General features: G+C 52.1%; 2 protein-coding genes across 11 annotated transcripts in view; one reads left to right on the forward strand and one right to left on the reverse strand.

Moving 5' to 3' along the window:
• Nucleotides 1-326: 326 nt before the first annotated feature.
• On the forward strand, nt 327-19,705 carry RMDN1 (regulator of microtubule dynamics 1). 4 transcript variants are annotated; one of them, XM_087825247.1, is made up of 10 exons: nt 327-455; nt 2,591-2,708; nt 5,352-5,448; nt 7,032-7,191; nt 9,454-9,543; nt 10,238-10,293; nt 11,929-12,016; nt 12,971-13,001; nt 14,378-14,511; nt 19,473-19,705. In XM_087825247.1, exons 1-10 carry the CDS (start codon nt 327-329, stop codon nt 19,512-19,514), a joined length of 945 nt encoding a protein of 314 aa, XP_087681373.1. In that variant the 3' UTR covers nt 19,515-19,705. The 4 variants fall into 4 exon arrangements, 3 of the variants coding, with proteins under 3 accessions (XP_087681373.1, XP_087681372.1, XP_016054421.1); XM_087825246.1 differs by lacking the exon at nt 19,473-19,705 and adding an exon at nt 14,889-15,856; XM_016198935.2 differs by lacking the exons at nt 327-455; nt 19,473-19,705 and adding exons at nt 1,222-1,875; nt 14,889-15,856.
• Nucleotides 18,955-27,372, reverse strand: part of WWP1 (WW domain containing E3 ubiquitin protein ligase 1) — a 42,870-nt gene continuing 34,452 nt past the window's right edge. For 6 of the 7 annotated variants that reach the window (XM_087825242.1, XM_087825243.1, XM_087825239.1 and 3 more), the window contains 8 exons: nt 25,236-25,395; nt 24,625-24,758; nt 24,404-24,544; nt 23,570-23,690; nt 22,595-22,699; nt 20,520-20,616; nt 20,176-20,248; nt 18,955-19,530 (listed from right to left, as the gene is read on the reverse strand). In XM_087825242.1, coding sequence (XP_087681368.1) covers nt 19,431-19,530; nt 20,176-20,248; nt 20,520-20,616; nt 22,595-22,699; nt 23,570-23,690; nt 24,404-24,544; nt 24,625-24,758; nt 25,236-25,395 — 931 coding nt within the window. In that variant the 3' untranslated portion in view covers nt 18,955-19,430. Of the gene's footprint in view, nt 19,531-20,175; nt 20,249-20,519; nt 20,617-22,594; nt 22,700-23,569; nt 23,691-24,096; nt 24,164-24,403; nt 24,545-24,624; nt 24,759-25,235; nt 25,396-27,372 lie in introns of those variants that run through there. The other variant, XM_087825244.1, reaches the window with a different exon arrangement.

Consider the following 27,372-nt stretch of genomic DNA (forward strand, 5'->3'; position numbering starts at 1 on the left):
GCGGGGCCTGGCTGATGGAGGGGCGGGGCCTGCTGTGGGGGCGGGGCGGGGCCTGGCTGATGGGCGGGGCGGGGCCTGGCTGATGGCGGGGCGGGGCCTGCTGTGGGGGCGGGGGGCTGGACCCGGGGGTTCACGCCCAGGGCCCTCGGCGCAGGCGCGGGAGGCCTGCTAAGCCCCGCCCGCTCGGGCAGCCCCGCCCACCGGAAGCCGTGTGTGAGCCGGGCCCTTGCACCGGAAGTTGCGCACAGAAACTGCGCCGGAAGACACGCGGGCAGGAAGCGGGAGGACGCGCTTCCGTCCCGCCGGGCGTCGGCCCTCAGGAGGTCATGGCGCTCGCTGCGCGGCTCCTGCGCGGTTTCCCCGCGAGGCGCGGCGGGGCCCCGGGGCCGCGGCTTCCGACGGGCGCAGCCAACGGGCGCGGCGCGTGCGGGCCCCGGCGGCTCCACGGCTCCCAGGTAGCGCCTGGGCGCGGGCCCCGCGTCCCGCGCGTCCCCCTCCCCGCGCGGACTCCGCCCCCCGGGAAAGCGGCGCCGGGGTTTGCGGCGACTCCAGCGGCCGGGTCACGCGCGTCGCGGGGGGCGGGGGCGGGGTCCGGGCCGGCTGGTGCCTGGAGGACGGGGGCCTGGTGCTCGCGACGCGGCGTCGGGACTCGCGCTTCCCTGGAGGCGGCTCCGGGCCGCGGTCTGCGCGGCGCTCAGCGGGGCGCCCCTGGGGGGAAAGGGCTCGGCCCTCCCTCCGGGAGCTCGCGGGCAGGGCCCGGTGCCCAGGGGGCCGGTGAGCGGTGGGCAGGTTCCCAGGGGGCAGGTGAGCCGTGGGCCGGTGCCCAGGGGGGCATGGGGGCAGGTGAGCGGTGGGCCGGTGCCCAGGGGGCCGGTGAGCGGTGGGCCGGTGCCCAGGGGGGCAGGTGAGCGGTGGGCCGGTGCCCAGGGGACCGGTGAGCGGTGGGCCGGTGCCCAGGTGAGCGGTGGGCAGGTGCCCAGGGGACCGGTGAGCGGTGGGCCGGTGCCCAGGTGAGCGGTGGGCAGGTGCCCAGGGGGGCAGGTGAGCGGTGGGTCGGTGCCCACGGGGGCAGGTGGGCAGGTGCCCAGGGGGCAGGTGAGCGGTGGGCAGGTGCCCGGGGGACAGGTGAACGGTGGGCAGGTGCCCAGGGGGCAGGTGAGCGGTGGGCAGGTGCCCAGGGGGGGCCGGTGCGCGGCCACCTGCGCGGAGGGGGGAGGGAGGAGCTGTGCTGAGCGCGGACCGGCCCAGCCGCAGGTGTCCGCCGAGCACTGAAGTTAAAGCCTCTTCGTGGAACCTGACGTCTATTGAGGGTTTGCGTTGTGTTTGGCGTCGCTTTTTTAATCTTCATTCCCACCCTTTGGGTGAGAACTCATATTAACCACTTTTTAAAAGAGGAAGCTGAGGTGCGGTGAATAGGGTGCCCCTGTCTCAGCAGGAAAGATGTTGGGTTTGGTGGCAGGTAGACCGTCTCCGGAGCCTGTGTAGCCGCCAGTGCCCTGAAACCCTGGACGCTGGAGAAGCAGCAGAGCGAGGGTCAGGCTCTGAAAGCACAGAGCAGAACGTGCTGGGTCCTGCAGAGCCCCAGACATCACGGGCTGGGCTCCAGGTCACCGCCGTCAGTCGAGGCCTGGTCTTTTCACTGGTGCAGGGTCTCGCCTTCAGTTTGTTGAAATCAAAACACCTGTGAAGCGGGATGGCCTGAGGTCCACCTGTGTCAGATACCTGCTTCCCCAGGCGCATCCACAGAAACAAGAGCTAAGTCCCTGTTGCATCTCATCAGCCTCCTAATGAGAGGATGTTATTCCAGGATCCGATGTAGTAAAACTCCTCCGCTCTAAGCCACAGGCAGTAACAAAAGTTCCCTCTTCCTTCCAGGTGTGTTGGATTTTCAGGGAGTTGGGACTTTGTAACAATGACCATTCTTCTAGTTGTTCGTGTGTTTCAGGCCTTGATCGTTTCCGTTTTTCTTTTAACAAGTTTTTCTCTAAGCGTGATGCCAATACATTGAGTTGGAGGTATTTATTCCCAGGAGCTTGCAGAGAGTGGAGGCTACTTCTGAGGGGCGGAGAAGACATTTCATTTGTCTTTTCTATTTGTCATCTATTGTACAAAACACCCATCTCAGAATGTTTAATTTTCGACAAATTTGTGCTGAGTATTGACTCTGAGCATGGGTCTGTTCTGAGCCGAGGATATAGGAAATGTAAGAAACAGACCTCTCTCTAAAATCAGTCCGTTAAAAAAATTAGTTTTAAAAAAAGGACTGATATTATTATATGTTGGTGTTTTGGTTTTTATTTTATACAATTTAGCATATCCATGCCTCTTCAGTCAGCACTTACCGGCATGATTAAGGGTGATAAGCTACTACCCTTGGCCTTGGTTATGAATCTTAAAAGAATATGCACTCCCTATAAAATAATAACGTGAAATAGTTTTACTGAGGAATTTGATGAGGCAAATTTTAAGCTTCCAGTATGCTTAAGATTGACTGCTTTGGGGGTGGGAGGAAAGTGAGGTAATTCTTGCTTGCCGTAGCAGTTGCTTCATATTTTCTGTTTGATGACCTCTGGCCATATTGTTTCTACAGGTGATGGGAAACCCAGGAGCTTTCAAAAGGAGCCTTATGTTCTCAGCCTTGTCCTACTTGGGATTTGAAACTTACCAGCTCCTTTCTCCAGCTGCTGTGGTTCATGCTGCAGCCAAAGGTGAGTCAGCTGCCCGTTGGAGCACTGAGGTGGTTTGTGTGTGTCGTGTTTGGGTTAGTAACTTACTTATTTTTTAATAGATACTAAAACTGACATTATTATAGGCTAGAGTATTTTCTTCTTTCCTCTACACATCAGTCTGACATATATTCTTCTAATAACTACATCTCCTTCAGTGAGAAATACTCTATTAATATGTTATAATTTTATAGGACCCTTGGGCTAAGAGTGTTTGATACATTTTTAAAGGATTGAGGGGTTGTGGAGGGAAACAAGAATATCCCACAGAGACCACATCTGACCCACATACAGTACTTACTGTCTGGGTCTGTATAGAAAAACTTTGCCAATCCCTGCTACGTAACGATATGATTGGTTTCCTTATTGCTAACATGTTACACTCTTGATACAGTTAAGAAATGCCAGTTACTGTGAGATAGAAATATTTATAAACAATGTGGTTTGGTACTAAATATCAACTGGTTGAAAAGTGGAAAAATTACATTTGTTATTTGGCATACTACAGATAAACATATATTCAGAGCTGCCATATTTTAAAAATTAAATTTAAACAAGTTGCATATGTAGCCAGAGCCAAAATTTCAGCGTATTAGAAAAAGTCTCTTAATTGCCAGGTTAGGCCCTTTCCCAGCCCCACTTTGTAATCATGAAGGAGGTGGGGAAAGAAGCAGAGATTTTATTTAAAGTTCTGGTAGATGAATTTCAGAATATTAGCTAAAAATGACTAGTTCCTGATTGTATTTATCTGTGACTGTTCTTTAAAAAAACAGGTAATGAGAACTCCGTTTTTTACCTTTCTTGTAAGTGCCATTTTCACGAAGGACAAAATAGAAGGACTTGGTATTGTCACTGGCTCGTGACATTTCGGCAATAGAACCACTGGGCTTAAAGCTCCTGAACTTTTCACCACAGCTTTCAGTATTCACAGCAGCTTGTGGAGCTGTTAGGGAGAGCGTATTATCTCACTAGAGTATTAGGTGTTAAAAAAGGTATCCTTGAGAGTTGTGCTCAGTGGGTGTACTTTTAAGGGGGGCGGGGGGTGTACGCACGCGCGCGTGCCAGTGTGCCATTAGAAGACTAATTTTACAAAAGACTCACCAAGTTAAATATTTTCAGTGTCAGTGTGAGAGCAGAGATTAGAACTTTCATCTCTTTCTGCATCTCACCCTGAGTGGTGTGCATTAGTGCCACCTCATGGCAGAAATGAGTGCAAAGCGTAGGTGCTCCTGAGCAGCAAACAGCACTTGGAAGCAAAGCCCAGATTACTTCCAGCCAGGAGACCATCGCAGTGAGAGCTCCATCATGGGAGCTGGGTCGTGTGGCCTGGCTGTGCCTTCAGCACCTTATGAAATGCTTGAGTGATAGACAATGGTCTCTTATGTCAGTAACATAGCTTATTTTTAACTATTTTCAGGAGAAGTGCAGAGCATTAAACCAGTAAACACACAGCTGGTTGGCAGAGATGAGCGTGGTCTGCACGCTCCACCCCAGTGCTGTGTGGGTCTGTAGTATCAGAGTAAGTGCCTCTTGCCTTGTAAACCACACAGAACTGTATCAAAGAAGTTGGAGATAAGTGGTTTAGAAGCTATAGAAAAATAATGCTAGCAAAAAGTTGAACTTTTATCATTTTTAAAAAATATATCTGTTGATTTCAGAGAGAGGAAGGGAGAGGGAGAGAGGGATAGAAACATCAGTGATGAGAGAGAGTCATTGATCGGCTGCCTCCTGCACGCCGCCGACTGGGGATCGAGCCCGAAACCTGGGCATGTGCCCTGACCGGGAATCAAACCTGGATCTCCTGGATCCTAGGTTAATGCTCAACTGCTGAGCCACGCTGGCCGGGAAACATGTTTTTTTTAATTACCTAGGTGGTGACTGTGGAGTTCCTGGGTCATATTAGGGACAGGGATCTCTGTCAGGCTCCTCGGGGAATGGGAGAGCAATCAGTGAGTAGACTTAAATGTCACTCTGCTGCTCACACATGCCACACGCGCACACAGATGTATTTAAATACACAGATCAGTGTATTTAACATTGTATAGGTTTCTCTCACCTCTAACACGTTTTCACAAACTTAGTGACTTAAAACAACACAGATGTATTATCTTCCAGTTCATAGGTCAGAATTCTGTAATGGGTTCTAGGAGCCATCAGGGCTGCGTGGTGAGCACCCTTACATAAGACAGAATTCAGTGTCTGCCCCTTAGTAGTAACAGGAATATCTGAAGCTCAGTACCCAGCCAGCTCAGAGCATTCCACTGTGGGTAGGGTTAGGTGTGCAGGGTAATGTCTAAACCAGTTGATGGGTTAGTTGAAGCAGCTTCAGTGACGTATGTCTCACATTCTCTGTCGTTAATTTTATCTAAGTTCTGATGATAGATTTGCCTCTTTTCCGTAAAGTGTCTGTATAAGTGGGGTCATGAAGAGAATCTAGTAGACAGTGTGGTGCAGTCCATGCAAGTTCATAATTTTCAGCACTGTGGGTGTTCTGTTATCGCTTTCCACAGTGGCTGCTACTTAGCAAGTTTTGAATCTGATTACCTTTGCTCATCTATGAAAGTGTTTCTTAGAACTGTTGCCACCTGGCTTGGGTAGACCTTACTGTGTTTTTTTCTCTTATAGCCTTTAGAGTTGAAGAAATCCTCCAACAGGCAGATTACCTCTATGAGAGTGGAGAGACGGAGAAACTCTATCAGTTGCTGGCCCAGTACAAGGAAAGGTAAGCAGCGTGCAGTGGGCCTGGGCCTGTGGTCTCCTGAATAGTCTTGTGTTAAATTCAACACTTAACATGGGTCTTGGTGCTGGACGTTTTCATAGTTCTTTAAAGGTTTTTTACTCCAAAGTAATATTTCTTAAGGTTTTGGTTATAGGTATTTCTTATGTTACTCAGAAATGCTACATAGTTTATTTAGAAGGTTGTTCTACTTACTCTGTTGGAATGTTGAAATACTTTGTTCATTTTGTTACTGTTTTGGACCATACAAGGTAAGTCTCTGAGTACCTGTTTATGTCATTTATATTGTATCTCTCTCCTTTAAATAAGTATTTTAATGATGTAAGGTTTAAATGCTCTGGGATAGTTGTGTACCTTCCCTGGAGAGCCTGTGTGTTGCTTTGGAAGCAGTTTTTTAGAGAAACTACAAATACCTCCTTTTCAAAAAATACGAGGACATGTCCTGGCCAGTGTGGGTCAGTTGGTTGAGCATTGTCCCTGCACCAAAAGGTCACCAGTTTGATTCCTGGTCAGGGCACATACCCAAGTTTCGGGTTCCATTCCTAGTCAGGGAGCATATGGGAGGCATGTTTCTCTCTCCCTTCCTCTCTAAAAATCAATAAAAATATTTTAAGAAGGAGAAGGAACACTGGTGGACCAAATGTGGGTTTACAGTTGTTCATACAGGTGGCAGAGTTTATTCTTGTATTCTTTTTCCATACAAACAACTGTAAAGCTACTCTTGCTCCTTCCTGTATATAGCTTAGTAGGCTTAAAGGCAGACATTTAATAAAGAGGAATTTAAGGTTAATTTTAAAACTATTTCTGCCTTTTAATTGCGGTTACTATTTTACTTATTAACCTTTGCTTATTTTATATAATTCTGTTTAAGTGACGTGGATGGCTCATTCAGGCAGGGGTTGGTTTGGAGTGGCACTGTGCTCAGTCACTGACTGACACGAGTGTATCGCATGCCTGTGTGTGCAGGGACAGTGTTGAGGGGGGGACTGAGGCACAGCAGTTTGTGCTTTAGATCAGATGCTGTCTGCCAGGCCACCGTTTCTGCTGCTCTGTCTGAGGTCCGTGCGTGCAGTCTCGTGTTATATGCCACATTCCAGAGGGCTGGTGTTCAGAGAATTCAAACACAGAGATTTAAGGAAGGTGGTATTTTAGATATTTCAGGCAGGTTAATATTTATGGGTAATACTGGGTGTTTTGTAGGAAATTTTAGCAAATAAAGTCGTGTGAGAAGAATAAACTTCTGTGAACAATGGCGTTTGGTACCGTGTTTCCGGCTGTGCCCTTGCTGGCCTGAAAGACCAGTGTATTCCTTAGTGATGTGACCTTTTACGGTGTTTAAACCGCAAGCTTCAGTGGTGGTTTTAGCCCAGGCCCGGTGGCTCAGTTGGATGAGCATCGTCCTGTACACCAAAAGGTTGCCGTTTGATTCCTGGTCAGGGCATGTAGGTTGCGGGTTCAGTCCCAGGTTGGGGCGCATATGGGAGGCAACCTGTGGATGTTTTTCTCTCTCTCTCTCCCTTCCTCTGCAAAATCAATAAAATGGTGCTTTTATATTTACCTCAAATTAGTGAAGATGCAGAGCTGCTGTGGCGTCTGGCTCGGGCATCGCGGGATGTTGCTCAGCTTAGCGGAACCTCAGCAGAGAAGAAAAAGGCCCTGGTGTACGAGGCCCTGAAGTACGCAGAGAGGGCGCTAGAGGAAAACGCAGCCAGCTTTGCGGCTCACAAGGTGAGGTGCCTGAAGTAACAACGGGGACCACATCCTGAGGGTGCACTGTCTTCGCTCGTCTGCTGTCCCTGATCGACATACGAAGGAACATTCTCTACTTTCAAGTAGGGAAGAGGCATTTTAGGAACTTTTTTCCTTTGCGTCTTGAACACTTGACCTTCGTTTGTGTGTCTGATAAGTTCCTCCCGTGAGTGCCCACCTCGACACAGGTGTGTTACTGGCTCGGGAATCCTGTCCCTTGACCCCAGGGTACAAGCGCTCGACAGGTGCCTTCTCATTTTCCTCGCCTTCCGTTTCTGGTCTGAGACCACATGTCACTTTCCACCTGGGACTCCCTGGTTCCTGGATTTCCTGACTGGTTTAGCGCTGTGGTTCCCAGTGGACACTGGGGAGAGCGCAGGGCCTTATTGGCACTGGGTGAGGACATCACTTGACCATGTTGGACGGTCCTCAGTAGAGCCGCTGGCCATTGAGGTACATTTCCGAGGGCGCCCTTTAGGGGCTGCCCCCCTAACTGCTCCCCCATGCACACTGGTGTATATTAAGGATAAAACAGATACAAATCATTTAAATGTGTTGAGACTTCTTTTGTGGCCCAGAGTACGGTCCATTCATGTTACTGATATGGTTTCATTCTTCCTGTGGCTGAGTCGCCTTCCGTTGTACTTGTGTTCCACCTCTCCTGTACCCACCTTACGTGCACACCACCTCTCCTGCACCCATTTTTCTGTTGACAGACATAGGTTCCTTTTGTATCTTGTGGTGCTATTGTCATTGGAATTGTTTTCTGAATTTTGTTTTCAGGCTGTTGGTTGCTCGTGTATAGGGATGCAGCTGACTTTTGCATATTGACTTCACGTCCTGTAGCTTTGCAAAACGTATGAATTGTGGATTGCTTAGGGTTTTCTGTATAAGACCATGTCATCTATAGAGAGTTAGCTTTGTTCTTTCCTTCCTTTCTTTTGCTGGGTTTCACTGGCTGGAGCTCCCGGCACGGGGTTGGAGTGGGATTGTCCTCTGGCTCCCGCTGTAGGGGAGGCTGGTGGACTCACCCCGTCTTAGGAATCTCTCGCCTGCTGTGTGGTATCTTGAGAGTCTTTATTTCTCATGTTTTGTCTGTTTTTAGTGTTTCAGGCAGGAAGGTGAGTGTAGTGTCTGTAGCCCCTTCCTGGCTGGAACATCTGCTTAAAAGTTTCCTTTAAAAGTGATGTGAACTCAGTATAGACGTAGACATTGTAGAAATTGAAGGAAGAGCACAAATATGGAAATAAAACCACCCATGGTCACTGCTCCTGCCATCAGCTCTGGCTGGTCCATAATTTTCTGTAAGTCACGAAATGCAGCCTCATCAGGAGAGTGCTTGCTCTGCACGTAGGTGACAGGTACGTGAGAGAAGGTGGCTTGATCCAGTCCTGAGATGAGGGAGCAGCTCAGAGCATCAGGTGTGAGACCCTGTGCGACCCTTCCAGTCACCTGGATTAGGGTCTGTCTATAGTCTATAGAGGGGTGTGTGTGTGTTTTAAATAGTTTTTCTTATTTTTAATAAACATTGAAAGGTAACAAAATATTTTGGTGGAGAACAGATTTAAACAGAAGTTTGAGTTAAAATTTTTCTGATTAAAGTTATTAAAATCACAGAGAAAAAAGCTCTAATAGGAAAGAGGGATGTTTATTGTGGGAAACTGTTGTAGTTCACAGAACCTGAGGACTCGGGTGGGGGCGTTTAGGCTCCAGGAAGTACTAGCTCATGGCTGCAAGGCTGCCAGCTCCCCTGCTGTCCCCCCGTCTACCTCATTCACTGTGAACTCTCTCACCCTGAGCCCCAGGCTCCCTGCAGCAGCTGGGGTGTGGATCGGGGGTGTTGTGGATCCTTCCTAGGGAAGCAGCTCAGGTGTGGGTCTGTCGTCCCATCTGGCTGTGGGGACAAGGTCACCGTCAGCAGGCGTGGCTGCTGTTACTATAACAATGCAGATGTGGGAGGAGGCGGGTCCTAGAAAGGACAGGAAATAAAATGGTAGGTAGGGAGTCGTGGTTTTTCTAAATTTATAACCAGACCCTTGACATGAATCACTCCGCATAGTGTTGACGACTTTCTTAGAGATTTGTTGCTCCCTGCGTGTCCTCTTGTGTGTGACGTGTGATTTCCTCGAGTCCTCTCCTCTTCTCTCTGCTCCAGTGCATTTGATACAGTGTTTAGTTACTTAGTATTACCTTGTATTGAACGGACATTGTTATCCTTGTGCCTTTTTCTTCTGTTTTCAGTGGTTTGCCATCTGTATTAGTGATGTCGGGGATTACGAAGGCATCAAGGCTAAAATCGCAAATGCCTATGTCATCAAGGAGCACTTTGAGGTACTGGTGAGCTGAGCAAGTGTGGCTTTCTCGTAGGTTTGTTTCACTCACCCCTTGCAGTTTAGCAGACCCCTCAGACTTGCGGGCTCAGCAGTGGCGGGTTCTCTCTCGGTCCGTGGTCGACAGCACCCATGTTCCTGCTCTGCATGGTGCGGCGGAGCTCCCTGGGGCTGCACTCTCCTGCCCCTCAGGGCAGGTGCATGGACAGCTCCTGGTCTCCAGTGGCTTCTGTCCCTTTACTACATGGTCGCTGGCCTCCAAGAGTAAGCGTCCAGGGGGAAAGTCTGTGTGCAAACCTGCCTCACACTTGTCACACAGGTCATATGGCCAAAGCTCAGTCTGTGGGAGGGGACTGGACGGGGTCTATAGAAGGAGGTGTGGTCCTTTTTTTTTTTTTTTTTTTAATTTAGAAGAAGCAGTGAGACCTATAGATTCTTACTGTTTTTAAATTAGTTTCACTTAAAATTTTATGTTTTTGTCATCTTGAGAATCTCTGTTATCAGTTTCTTAACCCTGTGAAATAGTAGCCTCAGAATGAGTTGTGCACCAAAGCAAATCTGACCAGTTACAGGATCAGGGAGAAACTGGTGTGGTTATCGGGGAAGACGCAAAAAATGTTCACATCCTGCTTCCTCAGTAAACAGTTCTCACTGCTGTTTAGAAAACATGATTTGACTTTCTCATTTTTTCTTAGAAAGCAATTGAATTGAACCCTAAAGATGCTACCTCGATTCACCTAATGGGTGTTTGGTAAGAAAACTTCTTTGAATAACTATTTCAGTGGTACTTAGTATGATCTTATTTTGTAGTGTTTAAAAAAACATGTAAGCTGTTTTAAAATATCTCTTGGCACTCGGGAGTGCTTAATCCATTAAATTAACCAGCAGCTGTGCATGTGTTGTTAGAAAATACTAAATTTGATTGTGATCATGTTAGACATTGTTACTGAATCCATTCAGAAACGAGTACAGTCACCCCCCCCTTATCCACGGGGCATATGTCCACAACCCCGGTGGCTGCCTGAAACCGCAGGGGGTACCCAGCCCTGACTGTTCTCTCCGGGAGACACCTTCTCACCTGAGGAAGCTCCATGGCTTCTCTGAGGTGGGTCTGGCTGGCCAGCATTGCCACTCTCGTGCTTTGGGGCTGTTAGAAGTAAAATCGGGGGCCTGAGCACAACTCTGCGATTCCTCCACGGTCAGTGTGAGCACTGAGACGGCTGCTGAGTGACTCATAGTGGATCGTCGGCAGTGTGGGGACACTGAACACAGGACGGTTCACGTCTAGAGTGTGACTCTGCCAGTCACCTTCGGTCTCATCACGCTGATTGGAAGGGTGTGCAGCTTAAAATCATGAATTATCTCTAGAATTTTCCATTTCGTAGTTTTGGTCCGAGGTGGACCATGGTAACTGAAGCTGTGGCAAGTGAACCCGTGGATACAGGAGGATGACTGTTTAGTGCTGAGACTAAACAGGCATTAGAACTTCATGGCAGACTCCATTCTCTCTGTTGGGAATGACTGTTCTGTACCAGGAGAAGTGAAATGGGGGGAGCTCAGGGAGCCTCGGCCTCTGCTTCCCACATTCAGGTGCATCTGACAATCTGAGAGTGAGTCACCTGGCTCTCGGTGTCTCCTGGTTTCCTATAGCCTGTCCAGTGTGCTCTGTGGTGACCTGCTGGGTTAAGAGTCTTTCTGGACACAGGCTCACCTCTGTTGAGCTAAATACTGTCTCCTAAGAGGTCACAGTTAAGCAGGCCTGTGTCAAACTGTTCTCAGGGGTCTTCTGCAGGACAAAGGACATAAACTAATCAGACACCTGCGGTCACTGAGTCAGAGGCCAGTGAACAAAGGTGGGCTCAGACCTCACCAAAGGTCTTGCACTTTTCCTGCTCCAGAGAGGGGTCAGGGTCCTCAGGTGGCAGCTGTTTGCCTCGCGCTTTTAAACATACGCCCTTAACGCTGTTGGTTGCCGTTTTTTATGCATCTCATGTTCAGTTTTGTCTTTTTTCTTAATCTTTTTTTAACTTCTCTGAGTTTTTCTGTTGTAGAAACTTGGGTTGTTGTGAGGAGAGGAGACAAAGAGGAGAGAAGAGGAGAGGGACTCGGGGAGCTCAGCACCTGGGACAGCGTGGGCATCAGGGCCAGTGATGGCACTGCTGTTACCACTGCTGTCCTGCCTGTTCACGCTGACCACAAGGCCGACCTGGTGGATAGAGCAGTGTAGTCAGTCTTTGTGTAATTCAGTATGAGTGTTAACCCCTAAATATTGTGTCCAGAACACATTGTTTAAACAGACAACAGAGGACTCCCTGTATATCTGTTAAGGTGGCTGATTCTCTGAGCGAGAAAGTGTAGTTGGACATGTGGCCTTCCTTTATTCCAGGTGTTACACGTTTGCCGAGATGCCATGGTATCAGAGAAGAATTGCCAATGTGCTGTTTGCAGCCCCTCCCAGCTCCACCTACGAGGAGGTGTGTGATGTGGGCACTTGCAGGGCTCTGTGGGGACTGGTCAGTGTGGCTGCCCAATCTTCACTGTGTCCGTGGCTCAGGGTCCATCTCTCTGTGGAGGCTCTGATGCCCACAGCGAACAGCTGCCTGCATTTTCCACTTGAAACTTGGGCCACATGAAAGTCACAACAGGACAGGAAGTACAGCCCCTGCTCCTCAGTGTGCTCCAGGGGCACATTCTGCATAGCTCGTCCTTTACCTGCCAGAGAGACCACGACTTTGAGAGGGATTCCTGGGCAAACGTTTTGGGTTTACTCATCAGAAAATGTTGAGAGTGAGGAAATGGGCAGTGGAAGTGGCTTTCCCAGTCCTCGTTCATGATGAGGAGCCGCTGCTCCCTGGAGAGCTTGGGGAGGAGTCTCACGTGGCTCCTGTTGAGAGGTGGTGGCCGCACGCAGCTGGGGATTCTTATCGTTACTGGAAAGAAAGCATTCTCAGAGAAAAGGCAGCTCCACTGTAACAAATGAGGTGTGTTTTTAAGAAACCAGAGTCAGTCAGTGTGTTACAAACAGTTTGAGTCAGAGAGAATCAGCCCCTTCTGACTCAGTCACGTTAATGTAGGAATTTCAGTGATGAAGGATTTTAACTCCCGGGTGCGACCATGCGTCACTGAGGAGATGCAGCTTTGGCTCTGTCTAGTTTTCTCAGGTGGTCACTGTTGGGACTTGAAAGAGATCAGAGCAGCCGAGCTGCACATGACGCTCCGCCCCTGCCCCAGCCGCAAGGCTGTGCTGGGAGTTACGGCTGGAAGGGCCCTGCGTGGCCTGTTAGCTGGTGCTATGAGTGGACCATAATGTCAAGGGGTTTCCTTGACTTCTTGGCTTGTATGTAACGTAGGAATAGATTCTGAGAAAATGTTCTGTAATATTGAGTGTTTTAACCATTTTCATGATGTTTGGGTTCTCTGTTTTACAGGCCTTAGGCTACTTTCAAAGGGCAGAACAAGGTAAAATATTTTTATTTCAGATACTAATACGGTTAAAATTGTGTGAACGCTTTATATGTAATAGGAATTTTAAAACAAAGATACTTTATTCCAACACAGCTTTGCACTGGGCACTGTCACAGTCTTTAAGGTTTTGTTCAGTAACGATCACTTGAGTAAGAAGTAGGCCCGCTGGGCTGGGCTGGGCTGGGCCAGGCCAGGCCGGGCCGCCACTCTGGATAGTCGCACTGGACAAAAATTGCAGACATATTTTTTCCTTTTTTAAATAGTGACTTTATTTATCTTTTTAATATATTTTATTGATTTCCTTAAACGTGGTCTTGCTCTCCTGGAGCTAAAGTAATCCTCAGTCACTGACCCTTCTCTGGGGGTTACCTTGAAGGTCATGTGCAAGGCAGCCCTCCTTATGGCCCTCGTCTGGTTTAGGGGTCCCGCCTCTGCCCTTAGCACCTGCAACTTCCTCCTCGGGGCGCTCTCACCACCGTGGGAACGCGTGTCCACGTGTCTGAGGCTAAACGCAGGGGAGGTGGGACTGTTTCGCCTGGTCCTGGGCAGACTTGCTGACTGGGATGAGTGGATGAACACACTTCCCTCGAGGAAACCTGAGCATCACGCGACGTCTTGCAGATACGGTCCCAGGAAGGAAGTAGAGCAGGTTTGGGTTAGGGAGCAGTGGAGGCGAACTACCCAGACAGAAGTAGGATTGGCAGGGAGATAGGCGGAGTCTGTAAGAGTAAACGAGGGTGTGAGAGCAGCCGCACTTTCCTCCGTAGACTTGGCGCTGGCAGTGCCCTCGGCCAGCCGTGCTCTGCACCTGCTCCCCTCCGCGCAGCCCAGATGTAACCCCCTGGAGTTGGCTGCTGCTCTGGTTTCTCATCACACTTTAGAACTTGGACACCTGTTGACTCTTTTCTACATCACATTCCACTGTGCTCATGTTTCTCTCTCCTATTCAGTATAAATTCCAAGAGAGCAGAGATTTTGTTTGATATGTGCCTGCAGGCAGCCCCACTCAGCGCACGCAGGTCCAGCGTGTAGCGTGTGGTGTCTCGATTTCTCTCACTCAGGAGGTGTGTTGAGGGCATGTGCTGTTCTCAGCCCGTAGGGTGCAGCCGGGGCACAGGTGGTGAGGGGCAGTCCCCTCGCACCCCACCTGCCACAGATGAGAGGTGCGCAGCAGAGCCTCGCGCCCTGTAGGTGCTCCGTGACCTTGACTGCTACACATCCTGGAGAGAGGAACAGCTGAACAAGAGTGTCCCCGTTAGCTGGTCAGTTACCACAAGAATCATGGGGATTTAGACCAGAAAAAAATGAAGCTTTTAAAAATAAGAGCAGTGCTGTTTCATCTGAGATAAATTTTTCTTTCTTATGAACAGTGGATCCAAACTTCTATAGCAAAAACTTGCTTCTGTTAGGAAAGACGTACCTGAAGCTACACAACAGAAAGCTCGCTGCCTTCTGGCTGCTGAAGGCCAAGGACTACCCGGCCCGCACCGAGGAGGACAAGCAGGTACCGTCCGCAGCGATGGAGGGAGGGGTTCCCGTGGGGCTCCGCTCGGCGAAGAGCCTTCCGTGGAAACGTGAGGTGTCCGAGTGCGCGGTTGAAAACAGCAGCGTGGCCCAGGCATGAATTACGGGTGTTGCGGAGCCCCTGCTGCAGCACCACCGTAGTCCTGTGACATGCAGCTGATCACCTGAGGCTTCAAAAACGCCAGGGACGGCAATGGTCCTGGGGTGGAGTCTCTCAGAGCCCCCCAAGGCACTGCTGGGAGATTCTGCTCCTATGATGTGTTTCCCTGGGTTTTGGAAACTTGGGAACTGCAGTCCACCTAGGACCTTACCTTTCACAAGCTGACCTCTGCTGTGCTGTGTGTGTTTCTGTTTTAGATACAGACAGAAGCCGCTCAGTTGCTCACAGGTCTTGGCAAGAACTGAGGCTGGTTCCGAGAAGCGGGCGAGCTGGGAAACCTGCCCTTTGTCAATTATACGTGTGTGACCGTGACTGCTCTCGCTGGTCTCTCAGTGCCCCTGATGCTGTGACCATGTAACAACTCAATACATGGGATTCTCCACAAACAGAAATAATGCCGTGAGGTGGTGGAGGTGCCGCGTGGCTTGGAACACCAGCAGTCCCAGGCCGTCTGGCATTGAGGGCCGGTCACGTGGGGTGGAGGGCATGTGGGGTGCACTTTCAAGCTGGACTGGTTTCCAGTTGAGACCTTGCAGAGAGGGGCCAGTGGGAGTCAGGAGGGTGGGAGTTGGGGTTCTGGGTGTAAAGCAGTTAAATGATGCATCTGGGAGCCAGGCTGCCTGGGGGGAGCCCGTCAGGAGGATGGGAAACAAGTGGTCTCACAAGTTGGGGGTCTGTGATTGGACAGAGCCCAGGTTCTGTTCCCTGATGGGGGAACAGGAACCCAGAACTGGAGGGAGAAGTGGGATGAAAGGTGTTTAAATAGAAGGACAGTGCCTCCTGCAAAGTCTGACCTTTGCGAAAAGGAGCACCCTGACTGTGAGTGTCCGGGTGGCAGACTCCCCAGGTTAGGGAGGTGTGGTGTCCCCGTGACCCTGGGGCACGTACTGTTTCTCTGCTGCTCTCCACACGTGTGCGCCTGCGTGTTTGGTCACATGTAGATTCTGCCTGTGTGTGTGTGGTCACGTGTTCCTGAACCTTGATGTTAACTACAGACGACATAGTCAAGTCCTGACCCCTCGTCGTCTGGGTGCACAGACCCCTTATAGTCCATCATCACAACTGGAGAACTCACCTGACTTCTCGTGGTTTGATACGCAGGCCTTTCAATTCCTCCAGTGACCCGTAACACCTTACGCTGATTAAAACCAGGGTGCAGACATCACACGTTGCATTTGATCTGCCTTTGTTTTGTGATCTGAAACACTCCCCGTCTTTTTCCTCAAAAGTGACTGAACTGGCCAGCCCAGTGGTCTGCGATTGCTCTCCTTGGCGGCCTTACAGAACCACCTGAAAACCACTGGTGCCCCTGCTCTCAAGGCCCCGGGTGGTTGTGTGTGTGCTGGGCCTTCTCTGCTTTCATGTAGAGTGACCCTGAGGGGTTCTGTGGAGATGAGAACTGTGAGCTAAGCAGCAGGACTGGCAGGTAAGCAGGGAGGTGAGGGGTGTGGGTAGAATTCTCTCTGCAGGCCTTTGTGGAGGTGCCTCCGTGAAAAGCTTTTTGAGAGGCCGTCTGCTGCTGCTTCAGAGCTTCCAGGTGCTTTTTCACTTTGAAATGCAGATTCAGAAGTTGCACCGACGAGTCAGTGGCTGTAACCACAGCAGCCAGACCCTGTCACGTCAGCCTCGAGTGCTCATGTGTGGTGTGCGGTTCTGTCTCACGTGGAGACTGCCTGCCGTGGCCTCGGCATCACAGAGCCCCCTTGGTTGTCCGAGTCACCCCCACCCCCGTCCTGACCGTTTTCTAGCTTTGTCACTTTTAGTTCTGTACGTGGAATTGGACAGTGAGTGACCTCAGAGATCGTTTCACTGTATTTCATTGAGTGGATTCCCGCTCGTCTGACCTGACCCAGGAGAGGCAGGTGGGCTGTGGGGATCTTTGGTGCTGTGACCTTAGGGGTATCTCCTGCCTTTTGGGCACCCAGTCGTGCTTTTGCTGGACCTGTGGGGCTGGTCAGCTCCGTCCTCTCCCATACGGGGCTCGGTCCTGTGCGCGTCGTTTCTTCTGACTCCTAGGAGTCTGATGCCCCAGGTCTTCCCTTGGCTTAGACCTGCACCTGCTCCCTAACCCTGACTGTCCTTCCTGCCCGGCCCACCTCCAGGCCCCTTCTCGTGCATGCACAGAAATGTGTTCTGTCTGGGAAATGGTGGACAGCCGGGTGGTCACACTGACCCCCCTGTGGACATGCTCCCTTCTGAGGCTGTGACAAGAGGGCCTTGCAGAGGGGCTGGTGACCTGTAAGAACCCAGAAGAGTCAGCTTCTTGTTGGCAGAGTTTTGATCTGTGGACTTTGTAAGAAAGGCTCTTTCCAGACTCTCTTCTCTAAAGCAAGTGTCATGACAACGGGAAACCCAGAAACACCCAGCTCATGGAGCTGGATGGAGGAGTCACCGAGCATCAGCAAGCACTTAACTGCCATTGTCACCTGGTTGTGCTCCCCTGTGCTGAGCTGGGATGCAGGAGACACCCCTTGGGGGCTTGTCTTTGTTGTTGGAACATCAGTTTGGTGGCATTTTTTGCTTTCCTGCGGTGCTCACTCTGGGTCCTGCGTTGGCCTGTGTGCCTGGGCGTCACTGTGATGACTTTGGTGAGGGCCATGGGGTCATGTGACAGATGCCCTGCACTCAGGCTGGGAACTGTGACTGAGGGTGCAGTTCCTACACAGGAGCCTCATGGAGGTGGAGGGAGGCCTGATGGGTCCGTGTACAGACACCTCCAGGGGACTGAGTTGGATGGATGAAAAGTAGTGGAGGGAGCCCGGCCAGTCTGGCTCCGTGGTTAGAGCATCAGCCCAAGGACTGAGGGTCTCGGGTTCGATTTTGGTCAAGGGCACATACCTGGGTTGCAGGCAGCAACCAGTTGATGTCTCGTGTTTCTGTCTCTCCAAAAACCAATGGAGAAAGTATTCTTGAGTGATTAAAAAAGTAGGAGTCATGACGTCATTGTGGCTGACACCTGGCACCCCATCTGCTTTGAGGATGAGAGCTGGGTGAACCCCGGCTATGGGGGAGCCATTTCCTCAGCCCTCTCAGCTCTAACCAAGGAAGGACTGAGAACAGAGCTGCTGTCCAGGGCCGGCCGGCAGGGACCTGGTGGAGGAGGTGCACTGTGCCTGGGGCCCGGCCCATGCTGGTGCTCGCGTCTCAGCCTCCCTCTCGGGAGCTGTCCGCCGGAACAGGTCAGGACAAGGGGCCCTGCCTGCAGGTCTGCATTTCTGTTGTCAGATGGGGGGGGGGGGGGGCGACTGACAAGGATCCAGAAAGCTGGTCATGGTGGTTTCTTACCTGCAGTGGGGAGGGGACAGCCCTTGGAAGCTCCTGGGGCCCCTGGGTCTCACTGAGCTCTGGGCGGGGCCCCTGAAGCAGCACTTTTGAGGACTGGGCATCACCCTCTGTCATACACATTAGATTTTTTATTTTTTAATTCTTAAGGCGTGAATAAGAACCAGTGTGTCACTGCTTAGGGTTTGGGAAGGAGTCACTCAGCCGAGTGGATCGCTGCCTTTATTGCATCTTCACTGTGAGTTTTGAAAAAAATGCAGAACATAATCTAATATATAGAAAAATAAAATTTTGGCAAAACAAACTTTAGGGAATTTAAAGTTTACACTAATTTTTCATGTGTGCTCAGCAGTGAAACATTAACATTCTAAGGTGCCACTTCCGTGGTTATAAAAAGTTTTAAGTTAATGGAGTTTACAGTGCATCCTGAAGTGATACAAATTTAAAGTTCTGTATTAATAAGGAAGCCCGTTCGCTAAAGTAGCATCAGTCATTCATGTCAGAGTTTGTTATACGTGTTTGTAGTCCAGCAAATGCCCTCGATAATGAGAAAGTGTCACTTAGGACAAAAATAACCTGTATAGAAGGGGAATGACAGATTTTTTTATATGCTTATTCAGATACCCAGAATTTTCATGAAATTAAAACTAATAGAAAATCATTAGACTCATTACTTCGAGTTCAAATGCTATGAACTCTTCATCCGACCAAACTGAACACCAGCAAAAGTGGAAAAGTTCTCACCACCTTTCGTGTGTCCCTATCAAATTGCATCCATTTATTATGAATTAAATGTAAAGACCACCTCATTTTTAGAAGATGTGCCTGACTCTCGAACCCCACAGACCCCCAGCATCTGGAGGCGCGTGTACACACACCTGCGCTCCCATCCCGGACTAGGCAGTGCGGGTCTGGTTGGGACGGGACTCCAGCTAAGTGGTTTCACCCATCACTTTGCATTACCATAGTGGTAGCACAGAGGACATTTCAACTATTGTGTTTATTTAGAGCAGAGGGACAGGTCCACCTGCCTGTCTTCAGGAAGAGCCAGCAGCATTAGTAACCACCTCAGTCGGGTTTGGCCCAGGCCCCCATTACCGTCCTGAAAACCCCATGTGGGGGCAGAGAAGCGTCCAGACCCTCGCAGGAGCAGGGGCGCTGTCCTGGTGACGGCTGAGCAGCTCTATAAAACTAGAGCTGTGGGCTCTCCAACGTAGATGCTCATTCCTAAGTCTGTCGCTTCAGAGTTTAGGGAGATCTTTTTCCCGGTCCGTTCGAGGGAACAATAAATAAAGTAGAAAGGAGCAGTTCTCTTGCATATTCTGAGTAAGAATGGAAACCACTTATATTTGAGACGCTCGGGAAGTTCCTGGTCAGGAGCCGCCGCTCACTACACCCGTCGGCGCAACTTCACGGCTGCAGGGCAGGCGCCAGGGCTGCTCTGACAAGGGCGGCCTTCATTCCTGTCCAAACCCCTCTGTCTCTTCTATCGCAAACAGGAGCTTCTCCTTCAGCTGCTCGTAGCTCTTGTACGGCGGTAGATCCAAGCGATTAAAGCTGGACAGACAGAATCAGATGTGTCTTCAACCAAGTGAACCCAAAAGGCTTCTGGGACAGTGTGTGTAAAGCACGTCTGAGGAACTACGCGGACAGGCAGTGTTGCTACACGACCACTTCGGTGTCGGCACAGACTCCTCAGCAGCCTGACAGCTGCCTGCACGCCCACAGCCCACAGCCCACCTCCCCTCCCCTCCGTTCCAACCACACCTGTCACCTGTTTCTGCAATTGCTTTAGAGTCTTTGCAAACAGCTCTGTATAAACTGTGCTTCCCCCAGCTCCACAGCCTGCTGTCCGTCAAACTCCGACCCAGCCCGTCCCCCCCACTGGCGGCCTCTACCAGCCCAGCTCCCCTTCCTTCAGGGCTCCCCAGCACTGCTTGCTGGCCGTCCCCTGCGTGCCCTTCCCCAAGGAGTGCGAACTCGGGGAGGCAGGAGCACTCCCGTCCGTCTCGTTAACAGTGGTGACTAAGCACCGGCTCAGGTGCCCAGGAGGCCCAACTAGGGACGAGCTGGGGCTCAGCTGTAGGACCGGCCTTGGTCGTCCTGTTCTCAAAACAAGTCTGGCTGCTCTTCAAGAACAGGTCAGGGCGTCTCATTAAAACCAAACACCGGCTTTCACCTTCCATTTAGGATTCAACTTACCACGTGTGGCTTCTTGGTAACCAGGTGTCTTTCCCAACTTTTTCAACGCAAAATTTCTGAGGCCCGTTACTTCCTAAAGCAGGGAAATAGACAAAGTTTATCTGGTCCTTCAAACTTCTGGGTCCTGACTAGTTGTATAACAACATGTCACATGTTCCGCGGGTGATGGCATGAACTGCAGTGGACCGGCAGAGACCAGTTCCTGCAGAAGCCTGCCCCCCACCCCGAGGAGCAGAGCAGCAGGCACCCAGGTGGCTTTCCCCCGTCTCATCCTAAGTGGACACTAGGAGTGAGCCTCAGGCCTGAGGCCACAGTGACCCGCAGGGGTGGCACTCACCACTCACCCATGAGCTCGGCGAAGCCTCCCAGGGGCAGGCGGCAGGTCCCCGTGACGAACTGGAGCAGACGCATCCTCACCTCATTGTCTGTCTCCTTCACGAACTAACAAGGGCAACAATGTAAAGTAGCATCTCCGGTAATGGAAACAGACACTTGAATTACTAAATTCCAGGAAATTAAGAGTGACCTTGAGTTTAACACTGAAACTGGTTCAAAAGACAAGTGACAATGTGGCTGCAGCATCAACCACTTACCAGGCTGGTGCTGTGCCCAGAACCCTACGGAGAAGGGGGCAGCAGCTCAGAAATGTCACATGTCCAAGGTCATCGCACTGACGGAGCCAGGACAGGCGTCACAGCTGTCGCCTCTGAGGGTCCAGCCTGCAAGGGCCACGTGCTGCCCGGGGAGCAGCCCTCACAGTCTGCGAGGCAGGACCCGCCATTAGCATCCCCGCTGCACACGTGAGGAGACGCGGCCCAAAGGCACAGTAACGTGTCTGCCCCACGCGGCTGGTAGGGGGCAGGGTAACCTTGGAACCGCTGTCCTGACCTGAGCACTTGCCCTTTTCCTCTGAGGGACCTGGAGCACAAGTCCACTTCCTCCCACTCAACGCGGCCTCCCAGCGTGGCCCCTCCCCAAGTGACTTCGTTCCCTGACTTCACAGAGGGAAGGACACAGCGGGAGACCTGCAGAAACACCACGGAGCCGGTCTTGTCGGAGGCAGGGCGCAGACATGTCTCAGAGGTGAGGCTGAGCATAGGGAAGGACCGGACGGCACCGCCAGTGCACAGCTGGAGTGGGTCTGGTGTAAACCTCACCACTGTCCCTGAATCAGCCCCATCCTGCAGACAGCTGGTCGTGAGGACTCACGTGGCCTAAGCTCAGCTCCTCAGATTTAGACACGTCCACACGCGTGGCTGAGAATGAGCGAAAGCGGGTGGGGAACGCCTGGCCCGCGGGCTGAGATCATTTGGCCCGGCTCTGCCAAGGCAGCCACAAGCAGGACTCAAAATTCAATGAATCTAGGAGCCTTTTTCATAGCTAATTTTTAAGTTGATAATTTTGTGTGGCCCTCAAATGATGTTATATCCAAATGGCCCTCAGCAGAAAAAAGTTCCCCACCCCTGGCATAAAGGGAGGGTGACTGACCCCTCTTGCCTCCAGTGGCTTGGCTCCCACCCCTCAGAGGCTCCTCTACCCAAATCACCCTTTGAACTAGATGGCGGTCACAGAAACACCTTCCTTCCCCAAACCTCTGACCACCCTACTCCCCAGTGTCTGTTAATTTAGTAAGAGCGGCTCCAGGGCAGTGTGTGCAGAATGGAAGTGTTAGTTTACTCAGCCCCTCCAGACACATCAGGTGTGTCACCTGTTGGTGCACCAATAACGTGGCAATCAATGCTCGGGGATGGGTGGGTTTGCATGTGAAACTGCATCTCCAAGGTAAATTTCTAGAAATGTCCGTGTCTGCAAAGTATGAAGCAATAAACACACAACTCTCCTTAGGAAAGGACGCGACTTCTGGACAGTCCTCTAGCAATATAAACACCAGACTGACTCCACCTGAGACAGCAGGAAACCAGCCCAGTCCCTAAGGTGAGCCTCGTCACTGGGCTCCCGTGACGTCAGGCCTCAGCCCAGACATTTTACATTTTCAAACAAACACAAAACAGAAAGTCCATCATGAAGATTAGTAGGCAGCACGTAGATGCCCAGAGACCACCCGATGCAGCTTCAGCCAAAACAGAGGACAGAGGAGGGGGAGGGGCTGCTGCCCTGTGGGTGTCCAAGTCCCCAGCCCCGGGTCACCCTCCCATGGAAACACCTCCTCCACCGCTAGCACTTGCAGAACCTGTAGCACCCTCGGCTGTTGCTAGAAGCCGCCGCTGTACCTGTGACTTACCCCCATCAAACTCTCACTTCCATCAGCAGAAGCAACCTATTCACATTACTCACTTCTGACTGAGAATTCAAAGGCCAAAACCATGACCAAAAGCAGCCCAAATGAGCTGTAGTTTAAACCACTGTCTCACTAGAAAACATCCTGAGGACTCTGTTTCAAAAAAATAAAAGCAAGTACCTGCCAAAACCAGATGATCTGCTTGCTGTTCCTGGTGTAGTGTCTGTACACGGTGTTTCTCTGCCAGTCGGCCAGGTCCACCTCCTGCATGCCACACAGCATCACCTGGGGGCGGGGCACAGCCGTGGTCACCAGGGCTCGGGAACCACAGGACCCACGTCCACGACAAACGAGGCCACAGTGACAAACCCCAGCGCCAGTGGCAGTTTATCCTGCAGGAACCTGAACTTCCTTAGCGGTGCTTACTGAAGGCAGCGACCACAGAGTAGCTTCAAGAGAAACCTCAGGTGTGCCAGCAGGGACGTCGCCTTCACTAAAATACACCCTCAGGGGCCCAGATTACTGATGAGTTTCAATCATACTTCTTCCTTTTTAAAGTTTATGCTAAATCTTGTCTACTTAGAAACATACTGTTATTCATTGATCCAGGCAAGAGTTGTCAGAGACAAAGTAGAACGGAGGTGCCAGGGGCTGGGGGACTTACTGTTTAAAGGGCAGTTTGTTTCTCACGACGGAAAAGTTCTGGAGATGGGCTGCACAGTAATGCGGTGACGTTTACCATTACTCACCCGACACCCACAAATGGTTAACGTGGCAAATTACACGGCATGTGTATTTTACCACCAAAAGAAAGAAAGTTGTGATAGGCTTCCAACAAGTCTAACAGTTGAAACCACTAGGACCTCAGGACTTTGCCCGGCCGGGCGTGGCTCAGCGGCTGAGCGTCGGCCTGGGGTCCAGGCGAGACTTTAGAATCTGAGCTTAGAAGCAACTCACTGCTGACCCCGGGCTTCAGAAAGGTCCCCGGCCAATCAGGGGCTCGCCCTGTCGAGGACCCGGGAGTGGACCTGGCTGCCGACTGCGCCCAGGGCAGCCCCCAGGGGCGGGCTCCGGGCTGTGCCACAGGGTTGAGGCCTGCGTGGACGTCCTCCCGTGAGCACCAGCAGACCCTCGACCTCCGGGCCACGGCCTCACCTCCAGCTCCTTTTCGTCGAAGTACTGCAGCCACTGCAGGGGCACCACCTCGTTGAAGCCGTCCAGGAAGGCCTTGGTCTGCTCCTGCACGCCGCGCGAGAAGCGCCACTCCGTCATCAGGCTGAAATGAGGCGGGTTTCAGACGGCCGCTGGCGTGGGGCGGCTCAGACAGCCACGTGCTTCTAGAGCCGTTTCCCACCCCCCGCCTCCGCTCCTCACGCGCATCTGCTCCGGCGCACGCAGCGGAGAAGGGGCTTTCCCGTCAGAAACAGACGGGGTTCCTGTCGGGCGGCACCCAGCGTGAGAGGAAGGGAGCAGCCGCCCCGAACCGCTCCGCTTCCTCCTGACCCGGCCCTCCACGGGCCGTCAGGGACCACGCAGGGAGGAGTGAGGGCCGGGACGGACAGCCACAGGCGGGTGGGGCGGCACCACTGAGAAAGTGAAGCCGTGGTGGGCTGTGGGGTCATGGATTTGAGGACAGTTTGAAAATGGTGTGGGGCACCTGCTACCAGGCAGTGGGAGGGCAGGAGAGGAGCCCTGCTGGTCAGTCGGGGCCGGGGTCCACGTCACATGCCCACAGAGCGCCTCCCTGTCCTGTGGGGAAAGAGGGAGGCGGCTGCGGGCTCAGCACCTGGGCCTCGCCCTGTGACCGGCAGGTGGGGCTGGGGCCTGGCTCTGACTTTGGGACCCAGGCGACATGGGAGCTTCCCCAGTGCTGGGGACCTGCGTGCACAGAGCACACGTGCGGGTGGAGCAGGGAGAGTGATGAAAAGGTGGGTGGGGATGACTGGACCCCCTGGGCAGCAGCGGGGGGGCTGGGTGCCAACCCCTCACCCGATGTATTCGTCCTTGTTGTCCTCGGTCACCAGGATGTTGGCCCCACCCAGCTTCAGGTCGTGAGAGGTCACTTTCCCCAATATCTCCATGTCCACAGAAAAGTACATTTCTAGGCCACATTCCTCAATGTTGTTGTCCCTGGGGGATAAAACAGACACACTAACAAGACTCATCTGGTTTCAGGAAATGCCTTAGTTATGGAAGATAAATCCTCAAACCTTATCCAGATGAGGGAGTTGTAAAACTCAGTATCAATGGACTCCAAATCCTTAATCGTCAGTTTTTTACTCAGCATGCGCTTGTAGAACGGTAGAGAGAAACCAGTATCAATAAACTTTCCGTGGAAAAGAGCCTGCCAAGAAAAGCAAAACGTTTACTTAAAAACTTACAAAATAACTTGCCTACTGAGCGCACAGTGGTAACAGAAGTCACGAGGCCTGACCTGTTCCGCTGGGGCCACTCAGCTCCATCACGTCCGGCGAGAGTCAGGGGCCGGGTGACAGCAGCCTCCCGCCCCCACCCCAGTGCGCTTTCTACAGCAAGTTCACCTAACCGGGTGCAGAAGCCCAAAGGGCCTGGGCGCGGGCCTCCGGCTGTCCCCACCGTGCTGGGTGGTCCGGGCTCCCACCGTCCCACCTTCGCTGCTCTGGCAGCCCTGCCCCTCAGTCCCGCCTGCGCCCGGGGGCCCTGGGCCTGCTGCCCCGCCTCCCGGATGTTCGTCTACGAGACGCTCGTGTGGCCACCAACAGACACAACCAAGGACTGCGCAGGTCCTTTTGCTCTTGAATGAAGCCAGGCCCCAGCGAGGGCGGCCGGGCGCCGGGCTCACCATGGCGATGAAGCGGCCGATGAAGCAGAAGTAGGAGAGGTGGTCGGGGTTGATGGTGGAGGCCGGGTTGATCTGCAGGCAGTAGTTGCTCTTGCCCGCGTACTCGAACAGGCAGTACATGGGGTTCAGGACTTCGTGCGAGAGCAAGAAAAACCATTCCCTAGAGAAAACGAGGCTAGGTCACTGCCAGCACACGGCCCTGAGGACGCATCGGGGGCGGTCTGCCCACCCCCCCCAGAGCCAGCGTGGCCCCGCCTGCCCGCTCCGGCCCTGCAGGCCGCAAGCTGTGTCCCTTCACATTCACGGGGGTGGAGGGAGCAGCAGGACCGGCTCGCCCTGCACAGACCAGCTTCCCTCCAAGTCCTGCTTAGACCACACACCTCAGCAGCTTGTGAAGTCAGCGTCCACGTGTGGCCTGTATTGGTAACTGGGGACAAGCTCACAGTGGTGGTCACCTTCCTGCAGGTGACCTGCCCACCTACCACTGTAAGCGCCTCCACAGAAAAGCCACGTGGTCATACAGCTCCTGGGACCTAGGCTCTCCGTGTGGGACAGTGCACAGCAGGCTAGTCACTGCTGGTGATGCCGAGACACAAGCAGGGCTGCGTGGACACGTCTGTCACTGCCGGTGTTAGAGATAGGACGAAAACTAAAAAGGCTAAATCTTTAGCCCAGCTGGTGTGGCTCAGTAGCTGAACATCGACCTAGGATCCAGGTGCTCACAGTTTGATTCCCGGTCGGCACAGGCCTGGGTTCCAGGCGTGATCCCCAGTAGGGGGCGTGCAGGAGGCAGCCCGTGGGTGTTTCTCATCAGTATTTCTCTCCCTCTCCCTTCCTCTCTAAAAATCAATAAAACATACTAAAAAATTTTTTAATCGTTAAATTTGACAAGCATTCCCTAACTTACTACCACCTATTCTACCTCAGTTATAGACGTCTAACACGTGGAACACAACTCAATGAGATTTATACGACAATGCGTTGATGTCTCCTGAAGCAGCAGGACACCCGCAGTGACTGGGGGGACAAGGGGCCTCCATTCGCCCCTTACCCACAATCCTCACTCCTTCCCGGTCCCTGATCAAAGTCACATCAGGTTAAAGGGCAATGATTTCTGGGCATAATCTGTCCTCCGACGGGCAGGGTGGGCACAGGAGATAGTGTGTCTACCACCCCTCGGGACAGTGCCTCTGATTCAGCCAAGTGACACCATATGAGAAGGTGGGAACGCGGGTCTAGTATTTTTAAAGAGCCAGAAATCTTGCTTCTTAAGCATAATATAGTAATGTTGTCAAGTAATTTTTTTAAATTTAAAATAAAAATGGGGGCCACCCCTATGCAGGCTAGACCTGGCCTGGAAGCCTGTCTACAAATGTTTTTCCAAAGATTTTAAAATACAGTCTTGGAAATGCCTGAAGGGAAGAGAAGGGGGTCCCCAAACCAAATCAACTGGGAAATGACAGAAACCAATTCCTGGAACTAAATCCAGTCCCAACACAGGAGCTGAGCGGTCGACTCCCTGCTGAGACAGTGAAGTGAGGCCGCCGGGAAGACTGAACGAGCTGCTGAGGAGGAGCCCAGACCCAGAGACTAGGAACAGGTTTCCTGCTGCTGCAGGGACCAGCAGCAAAGCAGCCAGAAAACCGAATCCACCCAGGAGAGGGCTGTCACGTGGCACCTGCCCAGACAGCAGGAGGAAGGGGCCTAACTCGTGAGAGGAGGGTCGCAGGCCGCACAGCGCTCTGCACACGCCCAACGACTAAGGACACGGAGGCTGGAAACCACGAGACAGCAGGTGAGCGAGCAGGGCCCAGAGGAAATGGACGTCTCGCAGCAGAAGCAGCAGAGGGCAGGCAGCACTGAACAGGGCCCTGGGCAGGTGTGAGAAAACCAGGACGAGCGGAAAAAGCACAAAGAGAAACACCAGGGGCAAGAGGACAGACACGTTCAGCCGACAGGAGGCTCCACATACCCATGACTGACGTTCCTGAAGGAAAGGGAACACGGAACAGAAAAAGTGCTCGAGGACGTAATAGAAGAAAATAAGATCTTAGTATGTTCCTAAAAACGACATAAAACCAACAACAACAAAGTCGCTAAACTTCAACCACAAGGACTGAGCCGTCCCCTGCGGGGC

Source organism: Miniopterus natalensis, chromosome 16 (genome assembly GCF_054644295.1).
Source record: "Miniopterus natalensis isolate mMinNat1 chromosome 16, mMinNat1.hap1, whole genome shotgun sequence".
Lineage (NCBI taxonomy): Eukaryota > Metazoa > Chordata > Mammalia > Chiroptera > Miniopteridae > Miniopterus > Miniopterus natalensis.